This window comes from Galeopterus variegatus, unplaced genomic scaffold, assembly GCF_000696425.1.
Source record: "Galeopterus variegatus unplaced genomic scaffold, G_variegatus-3.0.2 Scaffold1926, whole genome shotgun sequence".
In the NCBI taxonomy this organism is placed as follows: domain Eukaryota; kingdom Metazoa; phylum Chordata; class Mammalia; order Dermoptera; family Cynocephalidae; genus Galeopterus; species Galeopterus variegatus.
This window is the reverse complement of record NW_007728037.1, coordinates 184,658-211,885: the sequence shown is the minus strand read 5'-3', so window position 1 is coordinate 211,885 and position 27,228 is coordinate 184,658. Positions and strand designations below refer to the sequence as shown.

Below are 27,228 nucleotides of genomic sequence, written 5' to 3'. Positions count from 1 at the left end.
CTCACTGGCTGAGTGAGGCGCGGGAGCAACACCGAGGGCTGCGATCCCGTTGCCGGTCCCTGTCCGGTACGGGGGCGACACTGAGGGTTGCGATCCGTTGCCGGACACGGAAAAAGACAAAAAAATAAACATTGGTACAGAGCAAGGTCTATGACTGTGGTGAAGGCACCTAGAAGCTGAGGCGCTGCGAGAAATACAGCATGTGTGACCAAACTAAGTACTCCCCCCGCCAAAAATTTTCAAATAGAAGTCAAAGGAGAGATGCATACAAACACTACGGAAATAGCTTCCTTTTCAGAATATATAAAAGGCAAGAACATTTCTGAAGAAATGGTATAATGTTGGCTTATACAAACAAAAAGGCCTGCATTTTAAACTTGCTATATAGGTTCTAAGTAAAGCGAATTATCAAATACAACAATACTGACCCTGTAAATAGTTAAATAAAAACTACAGCATAGCAAATTGGCTATGGGGATGGACTACAGAGCCAGGCTACCTAGGATTCAATCCTGGATCCATTACAAAGAGGAGAGTTACTTAATCTCTGTGTTTCAATTTCTTAATCTCTATAATAAGGATAATAATCTATCGTAATCATACCTACCTCATAGGAAATTCAATAGAAAGTGCTAAATTAATATTATCTATTTTTACTATTAAATAAGAGTACTTAAAGATTGAGTGCTAACTTGTTTTCACTAAATGTTCTCATGCAGTAACACTCAAATATATTATGACACACTTACTGATAAGATTTGCTTTGAAATACTCCAAAAAAATAAAAATAAAACAAACAGAAAAGGTGGGCAAGGGAAGACAGATCAAACAAAATGGTAAAATATTTATAACTGTTGAAGCTGGGTGATCGGTACATCAGGATCCATATCATTCTCTCTACTGTCATGTGTGGTTGTAAATTTCAAAAATAAATTCTTTTAAAGATTGTCAGGCATAACTTTGCTATTTCAAAGCAAACAGGAGGGGGTCAGACTACATAACTGTCCAACAGTTTTGTGAAAAAAATGTTTTAATTTATATTTTACCAAAATATATCTGACGAACAATTGTTTCTCTCTGCTCGAATCACTATGACTGGTAATGACTGGCAAAAATAATGCCTATAATGCACCTTAAACATGGCTATCTAACACAAGGTAAGATAAAGGTCTACAAGAATATCACTGTATTTTGATAATAACAACTATCACCTTTGATAGTCTCTATCTGAAAAAATCGGGAATTGAGTGACAAGGTATTCAACAAGCAACTAGATGCACAAGCCTAATCATCAGTGCTAAAAACAGTGAGTTTTAGTTTTAGTCATTTTGGTATACTCTCTATGTTTGTAATGTTTGTTACAAATGTGATTTCTCTGACAGCTAATGTTAGAGAAAGAAAATAATTATTTGCAATAGTGAAACTGATTTTGATCTCTCCACTGCATTTGATTTCTTCACTATGCTTCCTTTCTACAACTATCCGATATTCCAGCAGAGTCCAGATATACTCTGTAGACAACAGGAATCTCACGAAAACTATACTTTACAAGATCAAGAGGATAAACACTGATAAGAATGAAAAGATATTTGAAATAGCAAAGAATAATTTGAAATATTTGCTTCATACTTCACCACTACATTAAAGTTAGTGTTCAAAAGTCAAAACTCTGAATGGCAAAATGATCAAGCTCAGTTTACAAAAACTATATGCAGAAAACTTTGAAGACAAGTACCTTGGCTCAATGACTACAGGCAGAGGATCCTTGTCCAAATAAGTCATGTGTCTCTACCTATTCCACCCTAAAACTTTGTTGGAGCTCAAGTGAGGGGTCCAAGGTATCTTCTACCTTAATAATTTTAATGAAAAGCTATTATGCTAGATTACTGGGTTGAAACATCATTATTATTGAGCTAAAATATTGTGAAAACACTTTTTAGATATGTGCTCACTTAGCTAAAATAACTGTTAAGTTACATCAGAAACATGTTTGTGTAGAATCCTGTAAATGCTGCTAAAAAGTCATTCTCTGCAGCTCTGGCTTTAAAAGTGAAAGAGCCAAAGATGAGAAGGGAGGATAGGTTCACTATCTCAGAACATGGAAAAGCATCCCTTATGTCAGTAGTTTCCATTTGCTCAATCAAGGGCCACACATTTCTTTCACAATTCTTCTCCTGCCCACTGATGCAGAAGCAAGGTACTATCTTAATGGAAATAATACTAATAAATGCAAACTGACACCCATCCTTTAATAAGAAGTATATAGGAGCCGAAAAACATAAGAAATATTAATCCTAAACTATTCTGGGCTCTGCACTAGTCATAAATGTATCTTAGAAGGTCTTCTAACTCTAATAAAAATATTTAGGGTTAGTGGGGGGAGGGAGGGTGGAGTATTCTTAAATCTGGGTAGATCAATGTGAATTATCTTTAAATAGTACTTTAAAATATTTTCCAGGTGTTTAGGATAGTATTAAATAAGCTCATTACATTAAATTTTAAGATTTATGTAGTTTGGCTGGATCAATCAATTTGAAAAAATACTATAAAATACAAATTTTTTAAGCAATTTTTTTGCCGGGAGCTCACTGATACACCACAATATGCCTGTTAATTTCACTGTCTTGCTCTTCCAGAACCGCAAACCAACAACAACAGTAATATATATCCTGATAAAGTGATTAGAAGACCATAAAAAAAAGAAAAAGGGACTGCCAGTAAATTTCACTATATCAGTAATTTCCATCACAAACATTTTCCTCACTATTTAAAGTAACTGAAAATTTTGTGTGTGTGTGTGTGTGTGTTCCTCACTATTTAAAGTAACTGAAAATTTTATGTGTGTGTGTGTGTGTATCAGAAATGATAATAAGCTTGGACACTGTACACTGTGGCACTAAGTTTTATACACATGAATTTGAATGTAATCATTGTGTAAATGTGTTAGGTATTGGTACAAAATCACTGGGAATCAGGGCCTCTGTGAAGTGAAATGAAACAAAACAAAATGAAATGAATGTTATCACAATCCTTTTCCATTTCTTCCATAAAGTAGAAATTAAAATGAGAACACATCTAGTCCCATTGTGTAGAAATCAAAAACGAGTTAATTCATAAATGGACATGGCCTTTCGTAAGATTAAAACTTCTAATAGAAATGTCTTACCATAATCTATCAACAATAAATTTGTGATAATTCTTCTAAAACAAGCTATTCTTTGGGACAGTGGTTCTCACATTTGTTTGGATGGCAACTGCATAAGCAATAGAGGGTGCTCTGTATGGAACCCCAAAAATGATGATATTATACTTAATGGTATAATAAGAACCAGAAAAAAACTTTACTAGATTATATAATTGCATACATAATTGCAATTGGAATTCTAGTATATTTTTTTCAATATAAAAATCATAACCACAAACCTGAACAAGATCAATTTAATTTTTCCATTAACATTAATTTGGTAATTGTTAATAATAACTGTAGCTTACGTTTGGATACTATGTGCTAGGCAGTTTGCCAAAGTGATTTACATGTATATCTTACTTATAACTTATTTATCTTACTGATAACCATGTGAGGTAGCCATTATTTTCATTTGACAGTGAAGCAATTGAGGTTTCTGCTATGGGCTGAATGTTGTCCCCTCCAAAGCTCATGTTGAAACTTAATCCCCAATATGGCATTTGAAAGTTGGGGTGAATTGAAAAGGTGATTGGATCATGAGGACTATGCCTTCATGAATGAATTAATCCATTCATGTATAAATGGGTTAATGGTTTAGTAGGTTATCAAGTAGTAGACTGGGAGCTTTATAAGGAGAGCAACTGCACACATAAAAACGATCTTGCTCAGCCCTCACTATATGATAACCTGTGTTGCCACGGCACTCTGTACAGAGTCCCTACCAGAAGGCCCTCCCCAGATGCACTCTTCAACTTCCTAGCCTCCAAAACTGTAAGAAATAAATTTCATTTTCTTATAAATTACCCAGTTTCAGGCATTCTGTTACAAGCAACAGAAAACAGATGAAAATAGTGTCCAACAGGGTGGATGTAATTTAACCCAAGTTCAAAGTACTGGTTAAGTGGTAGAGTGAGGACTCCAACTCAAGCCTACCTCAAATCTGTGCTCTTAACCACATCATCCTTCTACATTATGAGATAAAAATCTAATAATATTTAAACATTTTACATAATCATATTTAAATTTTGTACCCATCAGAAAAGATCCACATCAATCAGTTTTAAGAGTGGAACGTAAGTATAGGTGAAAGGACTATTTAAAAATTGCTATGAGACACTTCCTATAAATTACTTATTCTGGAAATTACTCCTAAGTTCCAAGTGTAAGGTGCTTTTGTTATGCACAGAGCTAAACAAATTTAGTTGTAAAAATTGTATTTTTTTATTTTTTTAACTTTAAAAATAAAAGCCTATATAGCACCTGGTATTCTCAGGCGATACCCTTCTCCAAGTACAAAGCAGGGCCTGACCCTGCTTAGCTTCCCAGATCAGATGAGATAGGGTGAAATCAGGGTGTTATGGCTATAGGCTAAAAGCTGTAGATAGAGTTTAGATGTGTTGTCCCCGCCAAAACTCGTGGAAATTTGATCCCCAGTGTGGCAGTGTTAGGAGCTGTTTGAGTCATGGGGGTGGATCCCTCATGAATGGATTAATGTTCTCCCTGGAGGAGGGAGGCCTAAGTGAGATCTTGCTTGCTCTATCAGTTCAGGCGAGAGCTGGTTGCTTCAAAGACCCTGGCACCTCCCGTCTCTCTCTCTCTTGCTTCCTCTTGCCATCTGATCTGCTCGTAACTGCCAGCTGCCTGCAGCCTTTCCCCCTGAACAGAAGCAGCCTGAGGCCTGTGCCAGATGCAGCTGTCCCAGAATTGTAAGCCAAATAAACCTGTGTTCTTTATAAATTACCCATCTCAGGTATTTCTGTTATAGCAACACAATACGGACTAATACAGCTGTATTTAAAATAAAGGCACTCTTATTAGGACATAAGCCAATTGTAAAATCAACCACTGATCCATAACCTAAATTAACTACTCAAATGAGAAGAGGCATTTTAAATTTTAGGGAATAAAACTAAATCCACTCTGCCTTATTTTTAGCCATTCTGGAATTTACCTAATTTGAGGGCTAGTGTTGTAACAAAAGAGAAAGACAGATAACCCTTAGTGTTTAGTCTAGTTGCTATTTCCTAAAAAAATTACCAACATAAACATTTAGTTCTGTCAAGTACTCTGTCCATATTAACCTATGTATCAATAATTTCTAATTTTATTTTAGAGTTAGCATATTTATAGCCATAATTACAAAGCCAGAAAACCATATAAAAATAATTCTCATCAATGACAACTATGAAAAGATTATTCACCACCATACCTCCAACATGTCTAGCTCAATCCAACTTAAAATCTCTTATTCTGGAATGAATTTTTATCAAAAGACAAACATCTTAAGCCTGCATTAGATAGCTACTAAAGACAAGAAAACTTGTTAAATAATCATCAAATTTTAAAATAATCTTAAATCAAGCCTTAAAATGCATCTACCTTATGATATCCATTGCCTGGTAAAGTATTTCAGATTGATCAACTCCAAGAACCTTCTTTGCTCCAGCTTTAGCAGCAAACAGAGAGAGAATTCCAGTTCCACACCCAACATCCAAAACTACCTGGTACGATAAAAAAAAAAGATGGTTATCAAAAACATCTTCTATTTTAAATTCTACTTATATATTATGGTATTTTGGAAATAGATCACAATAAATAGGAATGATTCACAATAAAAATGTTAAACTTTACTATTAAATATCCCCAAATTCCTACTTGGGGAAACTGAAGATATTACTACTATGGGTTGTCTAAAACTGATATGTAACAGTATATTTGGACATAGTCTGGTGCAATCAGGCCCAACAATGTTAAATTTAAGACATGCTTTATTTGAAACAAGCAATTTCTATAGGCTTCTTAGTAGAGATTATTGTCTTTAATTTCCTTATTGTACATTATGCTCTAATTTAGACTTCGTAATTCTAAATTTTAGCAGAAATAAACTTTTTCAAATTTAAGTGGCAGAAATTAACTTAAGCAGGTTAGCCTAATCCAAAACAATCTTAAAATGGTTATAAAGGAATCAAGGATGTAGAACCTCACCATATCCCCTTCATCCCCAAAATTAAATATTCAACTCATTTTAACAATACAAGTAAAATAAAAAATTAGTACTCAGAATTAAAATATTGCAAACAAAAAGAAATTTTTTAAAGTTCCAAATAAAATGCATTAACCGAAACAGCCAGAAAACAGAATAATATGTAGTACATGCAGTCATCTCTTGGTATTTGTGGGAAATTGTTTCCAAGACCCCCTGTAGATACCAAAATCCAAGGATGCTCAAATCTCTTCCTTATATGCAAATAAGTATGTACATCCTTTCATGTATTTTAAATCATCTCTAGATTAATTATAATACCTAATACAATGTAAATTCTCTGTAAATAGCTGTTATACTGTGTTGGTTTTTTATGTGTATAATTTTTTGTTTTACTCTTTCATTAAATTGTTTTTTTTTTCTCTAATATTTTTGATCCAAGGTTGGTTGAGTCTACAAAGCTGTTATACTGTGTTGGTTTTTTATGTGTATAATTTTTTGTTTTACTCTTTCATTAAATTTTTTTTTTTTTCTCTAATATTTTTGATCCAAGGTTGGTTGAGTCTACAAAATTGAAACCCACAGTTATTGAGGACCAACTATATGTATATAGTATGGTTACAGTACATCAATCTGAAATATTATATAGTAGAAATGATAATAAAGTGGAAAAATACTTACAACAGAATACTATCTGATAAGATTCCAGAAACTCTCATTGAAATACATATTTACAAAATTAAAAAATTTAAAGAAAATGTTGATGTGACATTTAGAAGTTTGGAAACACAGTGCTTTGGTGACGGTGTTTGGAAAAATTAACACTCACATGTTGTTTATGGACAGCCAAGCTGGCAGCACTCACACCACCCAGGGTATACCCTTTTCAGCCCAGGGAATTCACAGCCAGAAATGTATGTAAAAATTGTACTCTCATATATAAAAATGTTTAATATTTTATATTTTTATATGCAGTATTGTTTCTAATATAGAAAACCAAAACATAGAGACATCCTTACATTGACTATATAAACCATAAAATGAATGATAATGAAAAGATACTCACATCACTAATCACTAGAAAAATGCAAACCAAAACTACAATGAAAAACCATATCACACCCATTAGGATGGCTACTATTGAAAAAAAAGTCAGAAAATCACAAGTGTTGGTAAGGATGTGGAGAAATTGGAACCCTTGTACACTGTTGGTGAGAATGTAAATGGTATGCACACCCACTGTGAAAAATAGTATAGTGGTTCCTCAAGGAATTAAAAATAGAATTACCATATAATCTAGCATTTCCATTTCTGGGTAAATACCCAAAAGAATTGAAAGCAGGGTCTCAGAGAGATTTGCACACCTATGTTAATAGCAATATTCACAACAGCTAAAACATAAAAGTAACTCAAGTGTCCATAGATGGATGGATGGATAAGCAAAACATGGCATATACATACAACGAAATATTATTCAGCCTTAAAAAGGAACAAAATTCTGACATATGCTACAACATGGATGAATCTTCAGGACGTCATGCTAAGTGAGATAAGCCATCACAAAAAGACAAATACTCTGATTCCATTTATACGAAGTAGAATAGTGATTGCCAAGGGCTGATGGGAGGGAGACATGAGGAGTCATTTTTAATGGATACACAGTTTCAGTTTTATGAGATGAAAAGAGTTCAGAAATGAATGACAGTAATGATTGCACGACATTATGAATGTATTTAATACCAATGAACTGTACACTTAAAAATGGTTGAGACAGCAAATTTTATGTTATGTGCATTTTACCACAATAAAAAAAACTGGGAAGAAAAGAATGTTAACAAGGAATAATCCTCCCGAAAAACTGCTAAGAAAGTTAAGTACAGAAGGATATGTATAGTGTACTCCAATTAGGGTATATGCTTTTTGTTTAAGATTATACATACACACACATACATATATAATCTGTACTTGTGTGTGTGTCTGTGTATATATATAATTCTTATTTAATCCTTATTTTGCAAATGAGGAAAACAAGCTTCAGAGAGGGAAAGAAACAGGTCCAGAATCATACAGCTGGTACACTGTAGCGCTAGCATTCAAACACAGGTTGATCTGCTTCTAAAGCTTGTAGTTTAATTGTACATTAATTTTTTATTACATCTAGCTCAGTGTTAGGTGATTAGGCAGATAAACTAAACTTGATAAAATCAAAGAAAGAAGAGGAAATAACAGAATAAACTAACACTATTTTTTAAAATGATGAAAAAATTTTTTTCCTTTTTGTAAAAAATGTTTTTGAGTAGAAGGACAGAGAAAGAGATGAAGAAATCTGATTTACTTTTTAAAAAAAAAAAAAAAAAAAAAAAGTGAATCAATTGTTACTGTAGATAATAACCAGGAGCATAAAGAAGGTACCTAACTGGAAATTTCTTTAATGGACTACAAAAAGAAATTAATTACAAGTGGATAATAACACAATTAAATGCCACCCAAAGTTCAATTAATCTGAGAAACCATATGGTCTCCACAGGAGCCTTGTGAATTGAAACAATGTTTAAGAAAAGGAAGGAAAGGAAGCAGGGAGGGATGGATGAAGGGAGAAGGGAAGGAAGAAAGGAAGGAAAACATTTTTAATTACAAGAACACTTTTGAAGAATAAGTCTCTACTATGCACTATATAATGTGATATAGAAGCTATAGTTGTGATATGAAGTTTGTCTACCTAACAGAGATAAAAGCAAACAGAAAAAAATGGTAATAATATTTAGAAAAAACTTATATTTCATACAGTATTAAAAGAATTATATTTAAATAATCTCATGACCATATCCTGTCATGACACACAGAAAACATATAACCTACACGTGAAAAATAGTGTAAAGTTAATATATAAATAATGGGTCCCACCCTAATTACTTACACATTCTATATTAACATGATGATGTTTAAACGTGGTGGCACTGTGTTAAGGGCACTAGACTAGGGTAAAAAGCTCAGGTTGTTGTCTGTTTGGGGGCAAGTCAATTAACCTTTTGGTTTGAAGTTTGCTCATGTGTAAGATGGAAAAATCCTTGCCCTGCCTAGTTATAGATATATTATATAACGACAAAGAGACAACATGTTTGAAAGTAATCTATAAATTATCAAATGCTATTTAAATATATGATAGTATATTTTCTTTTTTTTTTTGTCTTTTTCCGAGATCGGCCGCACGGCGCTCAGCCAGTGAGCGCACCGGCCATCCCTATATAGGATCTGAACCCGCAGCAATCAAATGCTATTTAAATATATGATAGTATATTTTCTTTTTTTTTTTGTCTTTTTCCGAGATTGGCCGCACGGCGCTCAGCCAGTGAGCGCACCGGCCATCCCTATATAGGATCTGAACCCGCAGCGGGAGCACTGCTGTGCTTCCCAGCGCCGCACTCTCCCGAGTGCGCCACGGGCTCGGCCCATATTTTCTAAATCTGCAGCCATAGTGTAATAAAGAAAATGTATCCCAAATCATTTAAAAATATGAAAGCTCAGGATTATTTAATATTGTTAATTACAGAAAATTATGCCCTGAATATGCTTTAAGAAGTTAGATTATGTATAATATTTTACATCACAGTATATTAAGAAACCATAAATGCCAAGCAAAACTCATTACATATTAATAAAGTTAAATGCAAGCATCTTAGGCAAAGTACCAAGGAAAAATACTCTTGTCTTAATAAATAAGCCCTTTTTTGACTTCAGCAGATTCTATCTCTTAGTAAGGGGAGTAAGTGGAACATAACAAAATAATTAGACATTAAGTGGTTTCCATGGTCATATATACTTCATCTGCAAATGTACAACATATGCAACATTTGGTCTGAACCATGGGTGGATGATGAGGTTGTTTATTAAGATGGGGCAGATGGTTTGTAGGGAAGATCAACAGTCCAGTTTTTGGCATAAGATAGCTTATCTCTTCAGTCAGGTTCAACTTGGGATACAGAAACCACTGTAAATATTTCAAAAGAAGAAACTGGGTACAGGGAATGAGTAGTGCTGGTGAGGGAAGCAGCTAAGAGGAGAAAGTGGCACAGTGAGACAGCCAGGAGGTGAGCAAGAGCAGGAAGTTGCTGCTGCCACCCCTATGCTGGAGGGACCAAGCTCAGTGGTAGTACTGGTGAAGCTGGAACTACTGGCCTGTCTGGAGGGAACATGAGAGGAGACAAAACCTCTGACTGAGATTCCAGCCAGGCAGAAGGAATACCAAGGTTGAAGACAGAAATGCTGGAGTCATCAACGCACAGCTCTCTTCCAGACAGTGCTGCCTTGAAGATTCCCAGGCTCTCCTCAGGAGCTGCCTCCCAGCTGGGCCACCTCCTTGGACTTCTAAGCTCCTCTAGCCCTTGAGGACCCCAATCCTCCCAATCTTAGCCATCTTCTTGAATTTAAGACTCTCCTTCTTTCCCAAGACTCCAACCCTCAGCTGCTTTATTGATCCTTGGTAGAGGCTGGGCCCTACATCTCCCTTGCTGGGAGCCCCAGTCTGGGAGGACACGCCAATGTGTGCATGTCAGAGGCAGCAGGGGCCACATCTGAAGAGGGGGGAGCAACTGAATCAACAAATAAAGGGTATGGAGAAGAAAAAATAAAAATAAAAAAATAATAAGAACTAGGAGCAAAAGTGACAGTGTATATAGATCTCTGAATTCAGTAAAAATTGCTCTATGTATATAGAAATATTCACATATTCTTAACTTCTCAATGATTAATCTTATAATTGCTACTACTTGAGCCCTTTCAGTATTTTCTTACCTAATGTAAATCAAAAGTCTATGCAGGAGAATACTGAAGGACAAACCTCTAACTTACTTTCTTAATAAACTCCTGTGGTATTCATACCAAAAAAGTATTAAGAGAAGACAGTTCAAAGAAAGACAATGATGATGCTTTTACAATAACAAAAATCATAGAATTTTAGAAGCAGAAGGGATCTAAAAAAATCATTTTACAGGTGAGGCCCAAAGAGAATCACTACCTGCCCAAAATTATATAGCTGGCTCTTGACTAGCGAAGATTAGTGATTCCAGACCAGTGCATGCTTAATTTCTACACAACATAGAAAGGAAAAAAATAAAATAAATATCTGGACATACAAAGCAACATTTTTTATAGTAACATGATTTGCTTCACTGGAAACAAAGTGGTTTTTAGACACACATATTGAATACATTGTTTCCAGGCCGTGAGTGCAAATACAAAAACTATGAAAAAATTCCTAGTCTGCACTACAGTAATATATAAAAAGCATACAAAAAAGCTAAATACAAAGAATTGATAATAACTAGAATTTTAATAATTAAATCATTTATCTGTGGCAGAAATCAGCAAAAACAAATAAACACAACCATTCATGATAGAAATTTTTCATGATAGGTAATGCTATGGCCGAAAGATATCAGAGCACCACTATAAATTTCAGGACATTTTTGTCTTAGATAAGTCACAAGTGAAACACTGCTCTTAGGAAAGAGGCATAAAAAATAAAAAGCCAATCCACATTATATTCAAAACAATTTAAAAATCAGGAAAAGTGAGTCTCAAAGCATAAAGGCTGTTACCCAGTGCTGCAACATCATGTAAAGCCTATGAAGTAACCTTGAAGAAGTACCTTTCACAACGGAGGCAAAAGAGGAATTATAAAAACCTGGTATGGTATCAATCATACACTTTCTTGAAATGAACGGAGTGGGGAAAAATTCTCAAGCAAAGGTATATAAATGGCAGAGATCATAATATTCTTGACTAAATTAGTGAACTAGCTTCCAATAGGAAGGAACAAACAGAAAACACAAACTTTTAAGTAGCCACGCCAATGTAGAGAGGGACAAGGAGGGAGTGAGAAAAATTTTTAAAAATTGATGAGAGGATAAACAAATGACATAAATTTCAAACAGAAACACACACAGACACAGATTATAGAATCATTTTTGAAATAACCTGAGGCAATATTAAAACTACTTGTAAATTATAAAGTGTCTCATAAAGGGGTTAATAATAAGGTATTAAAAGAAAGCACATAAAATAAATTCTACCTTATAATTTAGCCCCACTCATTAATAACTTCTTAAAATTATTAATTTTTTACTACTTAAACTAGAATAATAATTACAAGTATGCTTTGATATGGTGCTTATCTGGTACATTTAAAATTCACAGGAATTACTGTAAATCAAAAATATGGCTTAAGCAAAATAATCTGGACAAGCAAAGTTTAAGTAAGCTATGTCACTGTAATTAATGACTTTCAATTTAAAAAAGTATGTTGAATGACAGCACCAATCACCATTTCTGTTATCAGTATCCTGCACCACAGAGCAGCATCATAAAAGTCTTCCATGAAATAAAGCCAGAGTATATTAAATCAACAGCTATCACAATGATGACCCAAGAGGATTTCTACTTCCCCAAAACAACATAAAATGTACAATTCTATAACCTGTGCTACTCACCTTGTCTTTGAAGATATGTGGATTTTGGTATACAAAGTCTCTGTAGCTTTCTGTTCGTACTTTGTCCTAGGGTAAAGAGAGGAAAACATTGTGTTTACAGAATAGTCTGAAGGAATACATTTTTTAGGAAGATACTTGCTATTTTATCACATATTGCTAGTTCCTTTTTTTTTTTTCTGTTCGTACTTTGTCCTAGGGTAAAGAGAGGAAAACATTGTGTTTACAGAATAGTCTGAAGAAATACATTTTTTAGGAAGATACTTGCTATTTTATCACATATTGCTAGTTCCTTTTTTTTTTTTAAAAAGATGACCAGTAAGGGGATCTTAACACTTGACTTGGTGTTGTCAGCACCACGCTCACCGAGTGAGCTAACTGGCCATCCCTATATGGGATCTGAACCCGTGGCCTTGGTGTTATCAGCACCGCACTCTCCCAAGTGAGCCATGGGCCAGCCCCACATATTGCTAGTTTCTATAAGGAAACCAAGCTTGTTTTTTTTACTAAAAGAAAACAATGAAGAACAGAGTTAACAACAACACACAAGGAAAACATTTAAGTACATCACTGAAAGTCAAATAAGATCTATCTACATTCTTTAAAAACATGCCCATTTTCCTCTTTCCAACATAATCACCATAAGACTTCAAGAATTAATTAAAACTAATAAAAGACAAACATGATATTTTGCTCCTTTAAATAAGGCCTGGAATCTAGAGCCTGCCTCCCTGTACTAGGATCTATATTAAAGTTAAGGAAGAGGAAAAACCAAAATAGATAAATGTAAAAGTTGCAGTTACATACGAAAAATGAAGCTACACTAAGTATGTTTTCTAAGAAAGTCATTGATCAGCACCTATCTGATTTATAATCTTGTTTTGTTTCTAGAAATTTCTGAAGTAGGAAATGATGCCTAAAAGCCTGTAAGCCTAAAAGTAAATCATTTGAGCCCTGTAGCCCACATTACTAGACTTACACTCTAGGGTCTCTCATGACCTGCGACCACGGCAGGCATTCAACTCTAATATTTACATTGGTTTGTGAACAGAGCTGATTCCCTAAGGTAAGAAAAATACTAACTACAAATTAAGCAGTTAAGGGATCTGCTACCAAGTAAGTAAAATATGAGCACAATAAAAATAAATGTCACAGAATGAGAATTCTAGTTTTAGGTTTTACACTAGGTAAAAAGAAAATAACTAAAACAAATGCTACGATATCAAAATGTTACACAAACTATACCCTACCCAAACATATTTATGCCAATACTGGGATTTTTTTTAAAAAAAGAATATAAAGATTTTAAATTAAAAGGCAAATCATTTTACTTAATTACTGGACCTAAAAAGGGAAATATCCATAATTAAGTCCATGCTTTCTGATTATTTAATTGCTTTACAAAAAATGTTTCAAATTAGGCTTATTAAATCTTTCCTTGGAAGTTATTTTAAGAATTACTAAGAGAATATAATGTCTAATTACATTTATGTATATAAACTAATTATCTAATTTTAAAACTGTCCTTTTTAAAGCATACCATTTCATACACCTTTAGCTTTTTTTTAATACTCTTCTTACACTATAACCTACGAAGGGTGAGCATCTGTCATGAATGCAGTCACTTAGAAAGCTCTCACTGCTTCACCACTGCTCCAACTTAATCTACAGAATCCTGACGGCTGTCCTAACTCCATGCACTGCTGCTTGAATGAACTTCAATCCTTCATTCTAGCTCTTTCTATATATTCTTCTGTTTTTGTTCATATTCTCATCCCAGTGTAATGAAATCCAAAGTATACTGAACATAGTGCCTTGCACATAGCAGAACTTTAATTTAATAACAAATTTTTGAAAGAAAAATCCACTAAATATGAAAATGCAAAGAAATAGAAGACTAGCTTTCAGACCCATTTCTAAAAATTTATTCTAACAAAAGGCTAATGCATCAATACAAAATAAGATAATAAACAGAAAGGTTAAAAATGATCTTTTGCACCAACCTTTTAAAACTAAAAAATACAAAAGAACAAAATTAGAGCTCTAACACTCAGGAGCAAGACAATGTTTTAAGACTAGTAAAGTATCATGGAATTACTCCCACAAATATAAAAAAAATTTAAGAATGAGGCTAAAAACAATAGAAAAGTTTATAGACTATAAATTTTACATGCACGATAGTATGTTTTCAATTTGTAGTCTTGTGAAGGTGAACAGAATGTTATGAGTCAGCTGTAGATACTAAAAAAAGAATGCAGTAAAGAAAAATTACTAAAATTTCAAATTATTAAGTAGTACTATGATCTGTGATATATGCACAATAGGGTGAACGTTTCTTTTGAAAACCTTAAAAAAAAAGAGTCCTGCGTTTCAGATTTATACTATTAGTCAATAATGACTCTTCTTCAAAAAGATACAGTGGCACCCTTGCCACTTCTGAAAGTTCATGCAATCTATCCCTCCATCAACTAGATTTCTGGAATTCAAAAAAGTTATCTTCATTTTAACTCCACAAATAAGATCACAAACCTCTTCTACTTAAAATTATAATCAAAACGTGTAAAAACAGTGTCATTAAAATATCTGAGACTAAGCAACAATCTAAATCACATTTTATAATAACAAGGCCAATTTTAAGCATAAAAATAAGTCCTGTAAATATGATTTCTCAATTTTAAATTACTTGTAAAAAATAGGTAAGATTCTACTAATCTTATTCTAGATAACCATGAACAATTTATGTTGCTAAAAATCATTCTGGTAAGAAACAGAAGAAATTTGACTTAATATAAGGCATGCTCCACATTCACCCACAGCACATAACTTAGCAAAATATAAAATGGATAAACACTTCTTTTTGAATCGAATATACCCATATTTCCTATGAACACTTAATCAAGTCATCTCCAAAAGGTAATTACATTGTACAATAGTTAAGGGAAACTAAGACACAGAGAATGATATTGATAAGGATTCTTAAGTGATTCTCTGAAAGGGAAAATATGGCATTGAAAACGTCAAACTGGAACTTCTTAAATCTTTATGGAATCAAAAGGACTTAAAGGTATACAGTTGGGTATGAAGATCCTCTAGTTATTGACATATAGCTACAAGTGTCCAAGACAGAGATCTGTAAATGGTAAGTCCTCAAACTGGATTTCCCTGATGACTGTACTGACAACACTATACTGTACTGACCTTTACCTATCTGAAAAGCCCAACACAATTTTCACACCAAAGATATTACAGGTTCATGGCATTTAAACTGATTGATAAGGTTATTTAAATGACAAACAGAGGCTCAGATTAACTCCTTTAAAGAAAATTTTATAGACATAATAAAAGTAATTTTAACAAAGAAAATGGAGTAAGTCAATTAATTTTAAATTCACTCTTGACTTAAAATAATTTATTACTTATAAAATATCTATTATTTGCAATGCTATGTCATTACCCAAGTGACAACAAAAAGCACAACCAACTGTGACATGTCATTACTAATGATGTGACACTGCTTTAAAAGACCCTATGTAATTACTACTACTATGAATCAGCAAACTTCCATTCTGTGATCCTGCAAAACTGAGTCAACAAAATATATACACGTTATTAAAAATCCCTAGTTACTTTAAATGCATATGTTTTCAGGGAAACTTAGTCTTAGGGCTTCTGTAAAAGAAAACAATGTTTAGAGGAAAAATTTAGGAAGGGATTTTTTGTTTGTTGGTTTTTTTTTTGGGTTTTTTTTTTTTTTGTCTTTTTTCCATGTCCGGCAACGGATCGCAACCCTCGGTGGTGCTCCCGCGCCTCGCTCAGCCAGTGAGCAGGAACCGGTCTATATGTGGGATCCAAACCCTCGGGCGGGAGCGCCGCCGCGCTTCCCAAGCAGCGCACTATCCAGTGCGCCACCGGGCCGGCCCTTGTTTGTTGGTTTTTTTTTTGGGTTTTTTTTTTTTTGTCTTTTTTCCATGGCCGGCAACGGATCGCAACCCTCGGTGTTGCTCCCGCGCCTCGCTCAGCCAGTGAGCAGGAACCGGTCTATATGTGGGATCCAAACCCTCGGGCGGGAGCGCCGCCGCGCTTCCCAAGCAGCGCACTATCCAGTGCGCCACCGGGCCGGCCCTTGTTTGTTGGTTTTAAGGAAAGGTAATGGTAGCATCTGAAATTCAGAGATAAACATCTAAAATTTTCAATAACTTTTATATTCCAACATTATTTTACTCTAGTTATATATTTTCAGTTTCACTGAATTAAAAATTACATCTTGCTATTTTAAAATCTACAATAAAATACTTCATAAAATGTATAATTACCAAGTATAGCTAGAAATCAACTTTTATTTTACATGGATGTTACCACTGTAAAAATTAAAACCAACAAGATTTAAAACCTGATTTGACCAATTTAGGAAATACTTCTATACATCAATGATTTCAAATGCAAAAAAGTTATGTCATAACAATTGTTAGAATTATTTAAATTAAACTTTATACCAAAGAATTATTTGCCCAAACTAAAGTCAGAATTGCTACTTAAAATGCTAAAATCAATCATTCCTTTGTACATTAAAAGGCAAACATATAATTTAATTGTTTCTATTTAACATAATAGTTGCAAATTTTGAGAAAACTAAAACTGTCAGCAGTTGCTGTTTCCAATGTTCTATTTTAAGAAAAAAGTGATTTCATAATAAAGATTAAAAATGATCTTAAATAGAATTTACAAAGACTTTGATGCCTCTGTAATCTCTTCAATGCAAGATGAGCTATCAAGCAAAGAGGTTTAAAAAGCGGTCCCCCCCCCCCCAAAAAAAAGCAGTTCTCCTATAGCGTACATATGAAGAATGACCCTGTTCTATTCTACTTTTACTATAGTATGGATTTGGCGCATTTGTACTTTCCTAACCTTTAGCATTTCTTCATGTATCCCATAATGCCCGTATGAGCTGAAATAAACACCATCCTCATCCTCCTGGAGGTCTGCAATGGCAGTAGTAGATGACGAGCTGGTTCTGACATCTGCGTTCATCACAAAATCCTGAGCAAACTGTCTGTAATCAATTTGAAATACACCCTTGAGACAGGTTTATTGTACCACGAAAAAAGGAAAGGCTAGAGGTTGAGGAAAAGAATTGAAATACACCCTTGAGACAGGTTTATTGTACCACGAAAAAAGGAAAGGCTAGAGGTTGAGGAAAAGAAAGGAGGGAGTGGAGTGTGATGAGCCTTTTAAATCACATTCTATCCTAAGCAACTGAAAGCTCCCCCTGCTGGATCTTAAGCAATGGCACAATCAAACCCAGATGTAAGCATTCCTTCTGCAAACCACAAAAAGCAATGCCAATTGAGGATTACAGCTGTTTATCTTTTAACTGCAAAAAATAAGCACATTACCTTTATTCAGCTTTATTATTTCTATTGTTCTAAAAAATTTTTTAGTAGCTGAATCAATTTAGTATATTTCGACTTTATTAATAATCTTTAAAACTGTATTATCTCTTGGGAGGGTTAAATAAGGAGAAAGTAGACCCATATAGATAATTATTTACATACACCAACACCACCCACTCCAGCTGTAAAACTTAGCTCCCTCTCTGATCATGACACATTAAGAATCTACAAGGTACGCAAGGGGAAGAAGTAGAAAGTACAGTTGGTGTTGGTTAGTAGGTTACCCTGCATAAAAATTCAGGAACAGGGAAGGGAAACTACAATTAGCTCTACTATCTTTCCTCCTGGACAGTCTTGAAAATCATCAAATGGATACTCAGGCAATAGCAACCTGCTTACAAACCCAACAGGTAAAGGTTAGAAGGTATACTTGTTAGAAATAAAGAATCTCAAGCCCTATTCCAGAACTCCTGAATCAGAATCTACATTTTAACAAGATCCCCAGGTGATATGCATATACATAAAACTTACCCTGTATATTCTCCAAACCTAAAAAACAATAATCCTTCCATTTAAAATCTAGGATAGGAAAAGTAAAATCAATTGGAAACAGAAAAATTAGAAGACAATATCAAAGAACAAAAACATTCAAGAAGACAACACCTATTAGAATAATTACCATTAGTACAAAAGTAATTACGAAGAAGTATATGAGAATAGGTAATATGAATCCAGTATATCCAAATGTTTAAAAATGCTACATATTTTTACTGCTACTAATATTAAATACCTACATTGTACTTTCTAGTATATAAAATGTTCTATTATATTCTACCTCGCCAGTAGCTACATTATTTGAGGGATCAAAACAATTTTCTGTAAGACTGATAAATTACTTCATTCTTTGAAGATCCTCACGTGCTCTAGCTAAAGCAGCTTCAGCAGACAGTGCCCTGGCTTCCATATGTTTCAATTTTTCAACGACAGATGTATTTTCACTGAGTCCATTGGGGTATAAGAATGGGACTAACACCGGTTCATAAAGATCTTCTACATCTAAAAAAAAATTGGACATTATTATCAAGCCATCTTAACACAATGAAACAAGTATAAATATATCAGGAATAAATATATCCTAAGAGCCTATTCTGTTGCCGACTGAGAAAAATTAGTAAAAGTACTTTTAATTAAGTATTTAACATCCAAACAGTTTCAATTTGAATTCAGAGTATGCTATTAGGCTAAGTTTTTCATTAGTTGGCTAAATTGAACACATGTATAAGTATTAATTATATTGAACAAAACCAAGGAAGAAAAAAGTAGAAAAAAATTATTATTTATTAAGCACCAGGTATCTTTCAAGTACATGTATTAAGTCTCATTCCATCCTCAAAACAAACCTAAGACGTAAATACTTATACCGACTATAGGCATGGGAAAAATAAATTACAGAGAAATTAAGTGATTAACCCAAAGTCATACAGTTGTTTAACAGAGAAGCCAAGATTAAAACCCACATCTGCCTTCCTAGCCTGTGTTCTTGCCACTATACAAGGCCACCTCTCAGCCTGTGTGTGATATCTGTAGAACAGCAGGTATTACATTAAGACATTCCTTAAAGGAAATCCTGCCATTTGCAACAACATGGATGAACCTGGAGGACATTATGCTAAGTGAAATAAGCCAGACCCAGAAAGACAAATACTGCATGATCTTACTTATATGTGGTATCTCAAAAAAACTCACGAAAGCAGAGAGTAGAATGACAGTTGGGGGAAATGCAGAGATGTTGGTCAAAAGGTAAAAACTTCCAGTTTGAACAAGGTCTGGCCATCTAATCTACAGCATGGTGACTAGAGTTAATAATGCCATATTGTATACTCAAAATTTGGTAAGACAGTAGATCTTTAGCGTTCTCATCACAAAAAAAAAATAAAAATAAAAAATAAACCTGTATGTGAGATCATGGATGTATTAATTAGCTTGACTGCGGTAATAATTTCACAATGTATACCTATATCAGATAATCACATTGTACATCTTAAATGTATTCAATTTCCATTTATCAAATATACCTTCATAAGGGTGGAGAGAAAAAAAAATATTCCTTAAGGATAGTGTGCAGATAAAGAATTCTGTATATTCAACAACTTTCACTCTAGGCAAGATGCAGTGCACTCTATAAGCTAACATCTTACTGCTGATATTATTAAACAACCTAATTCCTGATACTACTAAAAATTCTTGGTTTAATTTTAATTTCATTACATACAAATCATTAACTTCTGTCATAGAACTAATAACTCTGCAAACAGAAGTTAATATATGGAGCAAGTGAGTTTTACAAAATCCCAATGTCCATTTGCTAATCTAATTAACTTTCAAATCAACTTAGAGCAACAAACAACACAAATACTATATTTTCTCTTCAGTACAGCACTGGGGAATATCTGACTTTTTTTTAAATCCCGTTCAGTTTTTAGTTGTGATTCTTATTCTTATGAAAACACTTCTTCAGAGCTGGAAAAAATAGCTAAGCTTAACAGATACATGATAATACTACAATTAAGAGACCAGAGCCTAAGTTGAACTCTTGTTAGAAAAGCAGTGCAGTGTGTCACTAGCCTCTAATCACAATGGCAGAATACTGAGTCATTGTTTTTAAAAACTATAGACTCATTCGCTATTTAATTCACCAAAAATTAATGAGCACAACAAAATATTTCTAAACTATTTAAGGCTGATATATCATATCTTCCACTTCCTACCACAACCCTCATTTTGTATTTTGTTCTCAGAATTCTTCAAATTGTCTGGGATGTTTCTGTTTTGCTTTCTGCTATAACAAAAATTAGTCATAACAACAACTTTTAACATTAATAATATGTACGTATCATATTATGGATTCCATAAACACTAAGATTCATAACTACAATCTGTCAAAATCCCAAATCATACTCAGAAAGATAAATTTCCACATCTACATTCTGTCTCAGGATGTTCAAACTACCTGGATACTTCATTTAGGTAGATGAGCAATACCACAAAAGGTGGTCAATTTTTAAGGAAGACGTAATAATTATAAATGTGTATAAACCTCACAAAAGAGATCCAAAACAGTACATAAAGCAATTAAATGCAAAAATAGACAATCCTTCAATGACAGACAGAGATTTAAATACAACCCTCTCAACAACTGACGGAACTAGATGAAAAATATGCAAAAAGACTTGAAAGATCTGAATGAAATTATTCAGCACCCTGACCTAATATTTATAGAATACTTCATCTAATAAATGAATATACATTCTTTTCAAAAACAAACAGTATGTTCACCAAGGAAGACTATGTGCCAGGTCATAAAAATAAGTCTCAACAAATGTAAAAGGGATGAAACTACAGAGTATGATCATCAATCACAATGAAATCAAATTAGAAATCAATGAGATGTTTGCAAAAAAACACAAATATTTAAAACTTGAACAACACATTCTTCTATGAGCCTTAAGTCCAAAAATAAATTATAAGAAATGGTTAAAATATTCTCAATTAAACAATAAAAATGCAACACTTCAAAATTTGTAGGACGTAGCTAAAGCCATGCTAAGAGAGAAACTTATATCTTTAAATGTTTACAATATATAAGAAAGGTCTAAAACCAAATAACCGAAGTTCACCTTTAAGAAACTAGAAACACGAGCCAAATAAACACAAATTAAGTAGAGAAAAAAATTAAAAAGTTAACAGCAACAATCAATGAAATAAAAAGAAAACCATACAAATAGAATAAATTAACAAAGTTAAAAATTGACTCAATGAAAAGATTAAAATTAAGAGCCTTCCCAGGGTCCTAGGCAGGAGCTGAGGGTAACATCCCCTGCCCAGAAGCAGGCAAGGAGAACACCAAAAACACCACTTCTGTGCAGGTGGCCCACCACATCCACCACCACAGCCACAGCTACTACAGAAGCACTCCACAGCAGGAGCCACAGCCACCGTGTAGGCAGCCTGCCACTTGACTGCAGTGACACAAGGAGAGTCAGTAATAGAGACTAGAAAGAAAAGAGGATGTCTCTCTCCTCAAAGCCCACTCCAGGGTAATAGAAAAAGCAACTGCTCTACCAGATGACCAGAAATCCACAGAGATACCAGAAATACAAAAATCCAAGAAAATACGACACCACCAAAAGAATACAGTAATTCTCAAATACTAGACCCTACAGAGTAGGAAATGCTTCAAATGACTGAAAAGGAATTCTGACCAACAATCTCAAGGAACCCACTGAGATAGAAATGGAGACAACATAATGAAATGAGAAAAACATCCAGGATTTGAAGGAAGAAATTTATAAAGAGATTAACACCTTAAAAAAGAATGTAGCAGAACTCATGGAACTTAAAGATTCACTCAAAAAACCAAAAAACACAACCAAGAGGTTCAGCAGCAGGCTATAACAAGCAGAACTAAGAATTCCTGATCTTGAAGATAGTCTTTTTGAAATAACCCAGGAGGACCAAAAAACGGAAAATTGATTTTTAAAAAATGAAGAAAATCTAAGAGAGTTAGTAGATAACCTTAAGTGCACAAACATTTGAATCATGGGTGTTCCAGAAGGGGAGGAGATAGGAAAAGGCATAGAAAACCTATTCAATGAAATAATAATGGAAAACTTCCCGGGTATAGGGAGGGATTTGTACCTTCAGATCCAGGAGGCTCAAAGACCCACAAACAGATCCAACTCAAAAAGATCCTCTCCAAGACACATTATAATCAAACTGGCAAAGCTCAAAGACAAAGACAGAATCTTAAAAGAAGCAAGAGAAAAGTGTCAAGTCACCTATAAGGGAGCTCCTGTCAGACAACTTTTTCTTCCATCTTTCTCCACCAATAGCCAGGAGCACAGATTGTTAGAAAGAATGTGGGCACTTAGGATCATGCCAAGTTCAAGTTCCACTTCCTTTTATAGGCCCTTTAACTGTTCCATATCTTAGTCATGACTTCATGTAAACTCTGTAGAATTTATTTATTTACTAATAACAATAAATTCTCCTTTATTAAGCACTTACCCTGTGGCAGCAACCATACTAATATGTATTATCTTCATAACAATCTTATAAGGTAGGTGCCTTTGTTACCTTTTTTATAAATTAAAATTAAGGCTGAAAGAAATTAAGTTTATATACCTTTAGAGAATTAAGAGGTCAATACTAATCTGTATCCACAGTGACCAGCACACAGCACTCAATTAGTATCTATCATTGATCTGAGCAATTGCTTCCTCTTCTGAACTGCATTATCTTTTCTATTTCTCATGAAACTTACCATATGCTACGTAATATTGAAACAGCAGAGACATTAAAAAAAAAGAAAAACCTACTATTAGACTGGGGTGTGGAAAGGGTTCTGACATTCATTTCTTCATGTTCCTAAAGCACTTAACATACTGCTTTCACCCTGTCAGTGTTCAATTGATGATTTTGAATTTAGGAAACCATGAAGAATACCTACTAGGCGCTTTGTCATTTATCAGAGATCATTTTGGTCACTCTGAAAAGAAGTGAGATAAAAAAGAAGTTGTGAAAAGGGGGAAGAATCAAGCTGGCAATCACCAAACTTTATAGCTAAAAAGAATCTCGAAAATCTGGCCCTAATTCCTCATTTAACAGATGAAAAGACTTAAAACCAAAAAGCTTTAGTGCTTTGTGTAAGGTCACATAATTTCTAAATACCACATTAAGGTTCTTACTACATCGCTGCAACACAACTCAATAATTGTACAATGATTTCTCAAGAAAGTGAATGGTAATAATCAAAGAACTGCACAAATACACATAAAGCTTTAGTGCTTTGTGTAAGGTCACATAATTTCTAAATACCACATTAAGGTTCTTACTATATCACTGCAACACAACTCAATAATTGTACAATGATTTCTCAAGAAAGTGAATGGTAATAATCAAAGAACTGCACAAATACACATTGTCAAACTATTATCTGTTAAGGTATGTGTCTGTTTAGAATGGTCTTGCTGATCTGAAGAAGCAAACCCTCTATCTCACCTGACTGGCACAAGAAGCATGAAATAAAGTATAAATAAGAAAACAATATATAACTTCACTCCTATAGATCATATCCATGAGACCAACAGAATTTTCACAATGTTGAATAAGGAATGAATCAAAGCACTGAGCAACAAACTAAGAAAGAAAACTATAGTCAAAAAATGAAAGTGACCCTGCCACAGTAGAAGCTTAAGGTTTAGTGTATGAGGGGAAAATGAAAATGAAAATTTGAGTGGAAGGGCGGGCCAGTTAGTTCACTTGGTTAGAGCATCGTGCTGACATCACCAAGGTCAAGGGTTTGGATTCTTCTACTGACCAGCCACCCCCCCAAAAAAAAGAAAAGAAAAAAAATTTGAGTGGAATCTGTTCTGCATCAAAAAATCAAATTAGATGTCTTAAGAAAAATCAATTGCCTGACCTAAATATACAACAAAAATAGCAAATATTATAAACTCTACTTTAAAGTTTTTTAAAAATCTGTTCCTAACAACTAAAAATTATTCTCTCAAGTCTCCCTATATTTCAAAATATCCTGTATAAAATGTTCAAACAAGCTCATATTTCTAAATTCCTTCCTAGTAATTGTCAGTGTGACTGTCAGTTTTTAAGTGACTTAACCTTTCCATTGAAACCAACAACCTGATGAGGTCTTTAGAGAATAAAAAAGATAAAGTATTTTCCAAAAACACTTTACCTCTATTTTATTTTGCCATAACAAATGGTCCAACATTAATTAATGTAGATACAGTATGTTCATCTTACCAAATTGAAGTAAAAGGTCATCTTCTAATACTGGCTTCAAATACTCTTCTTTCTCCCAAGGCACTGGGTTGTATATGGAATTCATATACTCAACTGTAGGATTCTGGATGTAAAATTAATTGCACATAATCACAAAATTTCCCTAGTAAAAACTAAGAAAATTAAACAGAAAAAGAAATCATGTCTATATTATACAAAATCAACATGTCTCTACTTAAGGAGTCTGTATTCACCTGTCATTTCATTAACTTGACTAGATGATTGCTTGATTAATGGTTTCAATGCAAAGTTTTATATTGTTTAGATTTGGGGAAAGTGATAATATGAAAATTCATTTGAGTAAGACAAAAAAAGAACAAAGTATTTGAAAAAAACAGAACAAAAAAGAACCACCAAAGAACTTGAAATGACACTAGAAATTACTTTTGATTTTCCAGAAATACTGTCTACCTGTATTTCCCTTTATCTAACATTGAACTTTTTCATATAACACTGATTCACCTCTTAGACACAGTTAAACATGACACTTGTAAGTATGTGTACATATTTACTTGGTGCTAGTTCCTAATATCCATGATTCTTACAATATGAGTAACAAATTTAAAATAGTTCCTTATACAACACTTCCTCATAGCTTTTAGATAATCAGTGCATTGACAGTTATTGTGGCATTTCTTTAATTTCTAAACAATATTGGAAATTAAGATGCCAACTTACCTTAAGTCTAATAAAATTTATTAGTTTAATGTATCCATAAAAGTCAAGTCCTAAAGGGGGAAAAAAGAAATAATTCACCTATTTTAACATAATATAAGTTTTGTTTAATTGACATGGTCTATGAAGGCTTCTGTAATTAAAAAATAAAATATTTCTGACTTCTAAACTACTACTGACAATATTTGAATTTTTAATTGAGAAATAGAAATAGTATATAATTTTGATACTTCTGAAATTTTATTTGAGAAACAGCCGTAGGTGACAAATCTTTAAGTGTTCTTCTTGTATTTCTAAAAAACAGAAAATTAATTTTTAGAATTCTACTCCTCATTTATCAGAATACAAATCTGGAAAATTAGGTTCTAGATTTTACCTAGTATGTGGCAGTTGATATTAGACTTGGAAGTTTCTAAATCCTAATTTTTATGGTGCCTACCAAATTATAATTTCGTGAGGACATGTGAAGTTAAATGATGCAAATTTAAAAAGTAAAGCTTGTTATCTGGTTCTCCTATCTTTCCAGAAATGAAGCAGCATTTAAAACAATGGAAAGCAATAACATATCCAACCAGTTGATTATTATTTGTCATGAGAAATGTTGTTATGAGGAAGCATTAATAGCATACAAAATTATATCTGAAGTATGATTCCAATTCAGTTTCAAAATGCAACATTAAAAAAGGAAGAAAGTGGTGATAACACCAAGGTCCAGGGTTCAATCCCTGTACCCGCCAACTGCCCCCCACAAAAAAAAGGGAAGAGAAAAATGAAGCTGTCATTTATGTATTACAAAAGTAGTTGCAGTTGATTTATGATTTACAAACTTGTTATATCACAGGATTATCTGAGACCTAAAAATCTAATATTTTCTCTTCTTCAATAATGTCCCTTCTAGTTGTTAATAAACACAGGGACCAAAAAACCAATTCTGTATTTAGTTAACTTTAGTGGAATGGTATAGCTCTTCTATATCCATTTAAAGTGGAATTCTTCTTCAATAATGTCCCTTCTAGTTGTTAATAAACACAGGGACCAAAAAACCAATTCTGTGTTTAGTTAACTTTAGTGGAATGGTATAGCTCTTCTATATCCATTTAAAGTGGAATGTTTTAATAGTAGGGTAAGTATGTTTCAATGCAAGTTTCAATAGAAATATCACCTAAATATTTAGCATATTACCTTTAATTCATCCTTCTCTTTTTTCTCTACTATCTACCAAACTTCCTATAAAACTCAATCTTGTAGGCCTTGAAGTTCATGTTATGCTTTGACTTGATTCATAATGTCTTACCTCCTTTTCCAAAATCCACTTCTACCCTTGCTTTCCCTAATTCTAATATGATAAAAATGCAATCACCTGCCATGTTTTTTTTCTTTTTAGTTGTGAAGCCAATATAAGCTTAACTACAGTGAATCTTGTCTAGAAGAGTGATGTATTATTAATCTTCCTTCAAATGCCACGTCAAAAAAAACTTCATTCCCATTAGATAAATTTTTGCTATATGTTTCACTATATTGGACTTGTATAGAAAAAAGTGTCTGGAAAATTACAAAATTTGAATTTAAACTTCACAAATAAAATTGTCTTTATTCTAAAATACTCACCATGTTTATGGACCATGCTATCAATACTAAATTGAT

At 33.5% G+C, this 27,228-nt stretch overlaps 1 protein-coding gene across 3 annotated transcripts in view; it reads right to left on the bottom strand.

Annotated features, from left to right (window-relative positions):
• Positions 1-27,222, bottom strand: part of PRMT3 (protein arginine methyltransferase 3) — a 142,139-nt gene extending 114,917 nt beyond the window's left edge. For all 3 annotated transcript variants that reach the window (XR_551021.1, XM_008579619.1, XM_008579620.1), the window contains exons 1-7: positions 27,193-27,222; positions 25,588-25,637; positions 24,871-24,973; positions 18,942-19,101; positions 17,561-17,705; positions 12,659-12,724; positions 5,567-5,688 (exon numbers count right to left, since the gene is read on the bottom strand). Coding sequence is in view for 2 of the 3 variants with exons in the window: in XM_008579619.1 (XP_008577841.1) it covers positions 5,567-5,688; positions 12,659-12,724; positions 17,561-17,705; positions 18,942-19,101; positions 24,871-24,973; positions 25,588-25,637; positions 27,193-27,208 (662 nt within the window). In the remaining variant the exon portion in view is untranslated. The remainder of the gene's footprint in view (positions 1-5,566; positions 5,689-12,658; positions 12,725-17,560; positions 17,706-18,941; positions 19,102-24,870; positions 24,974-25,587; positions 25,638-27,192) is intronic.
• Positions 27,223-27,228: the final 6 nt, after the last annotated feature.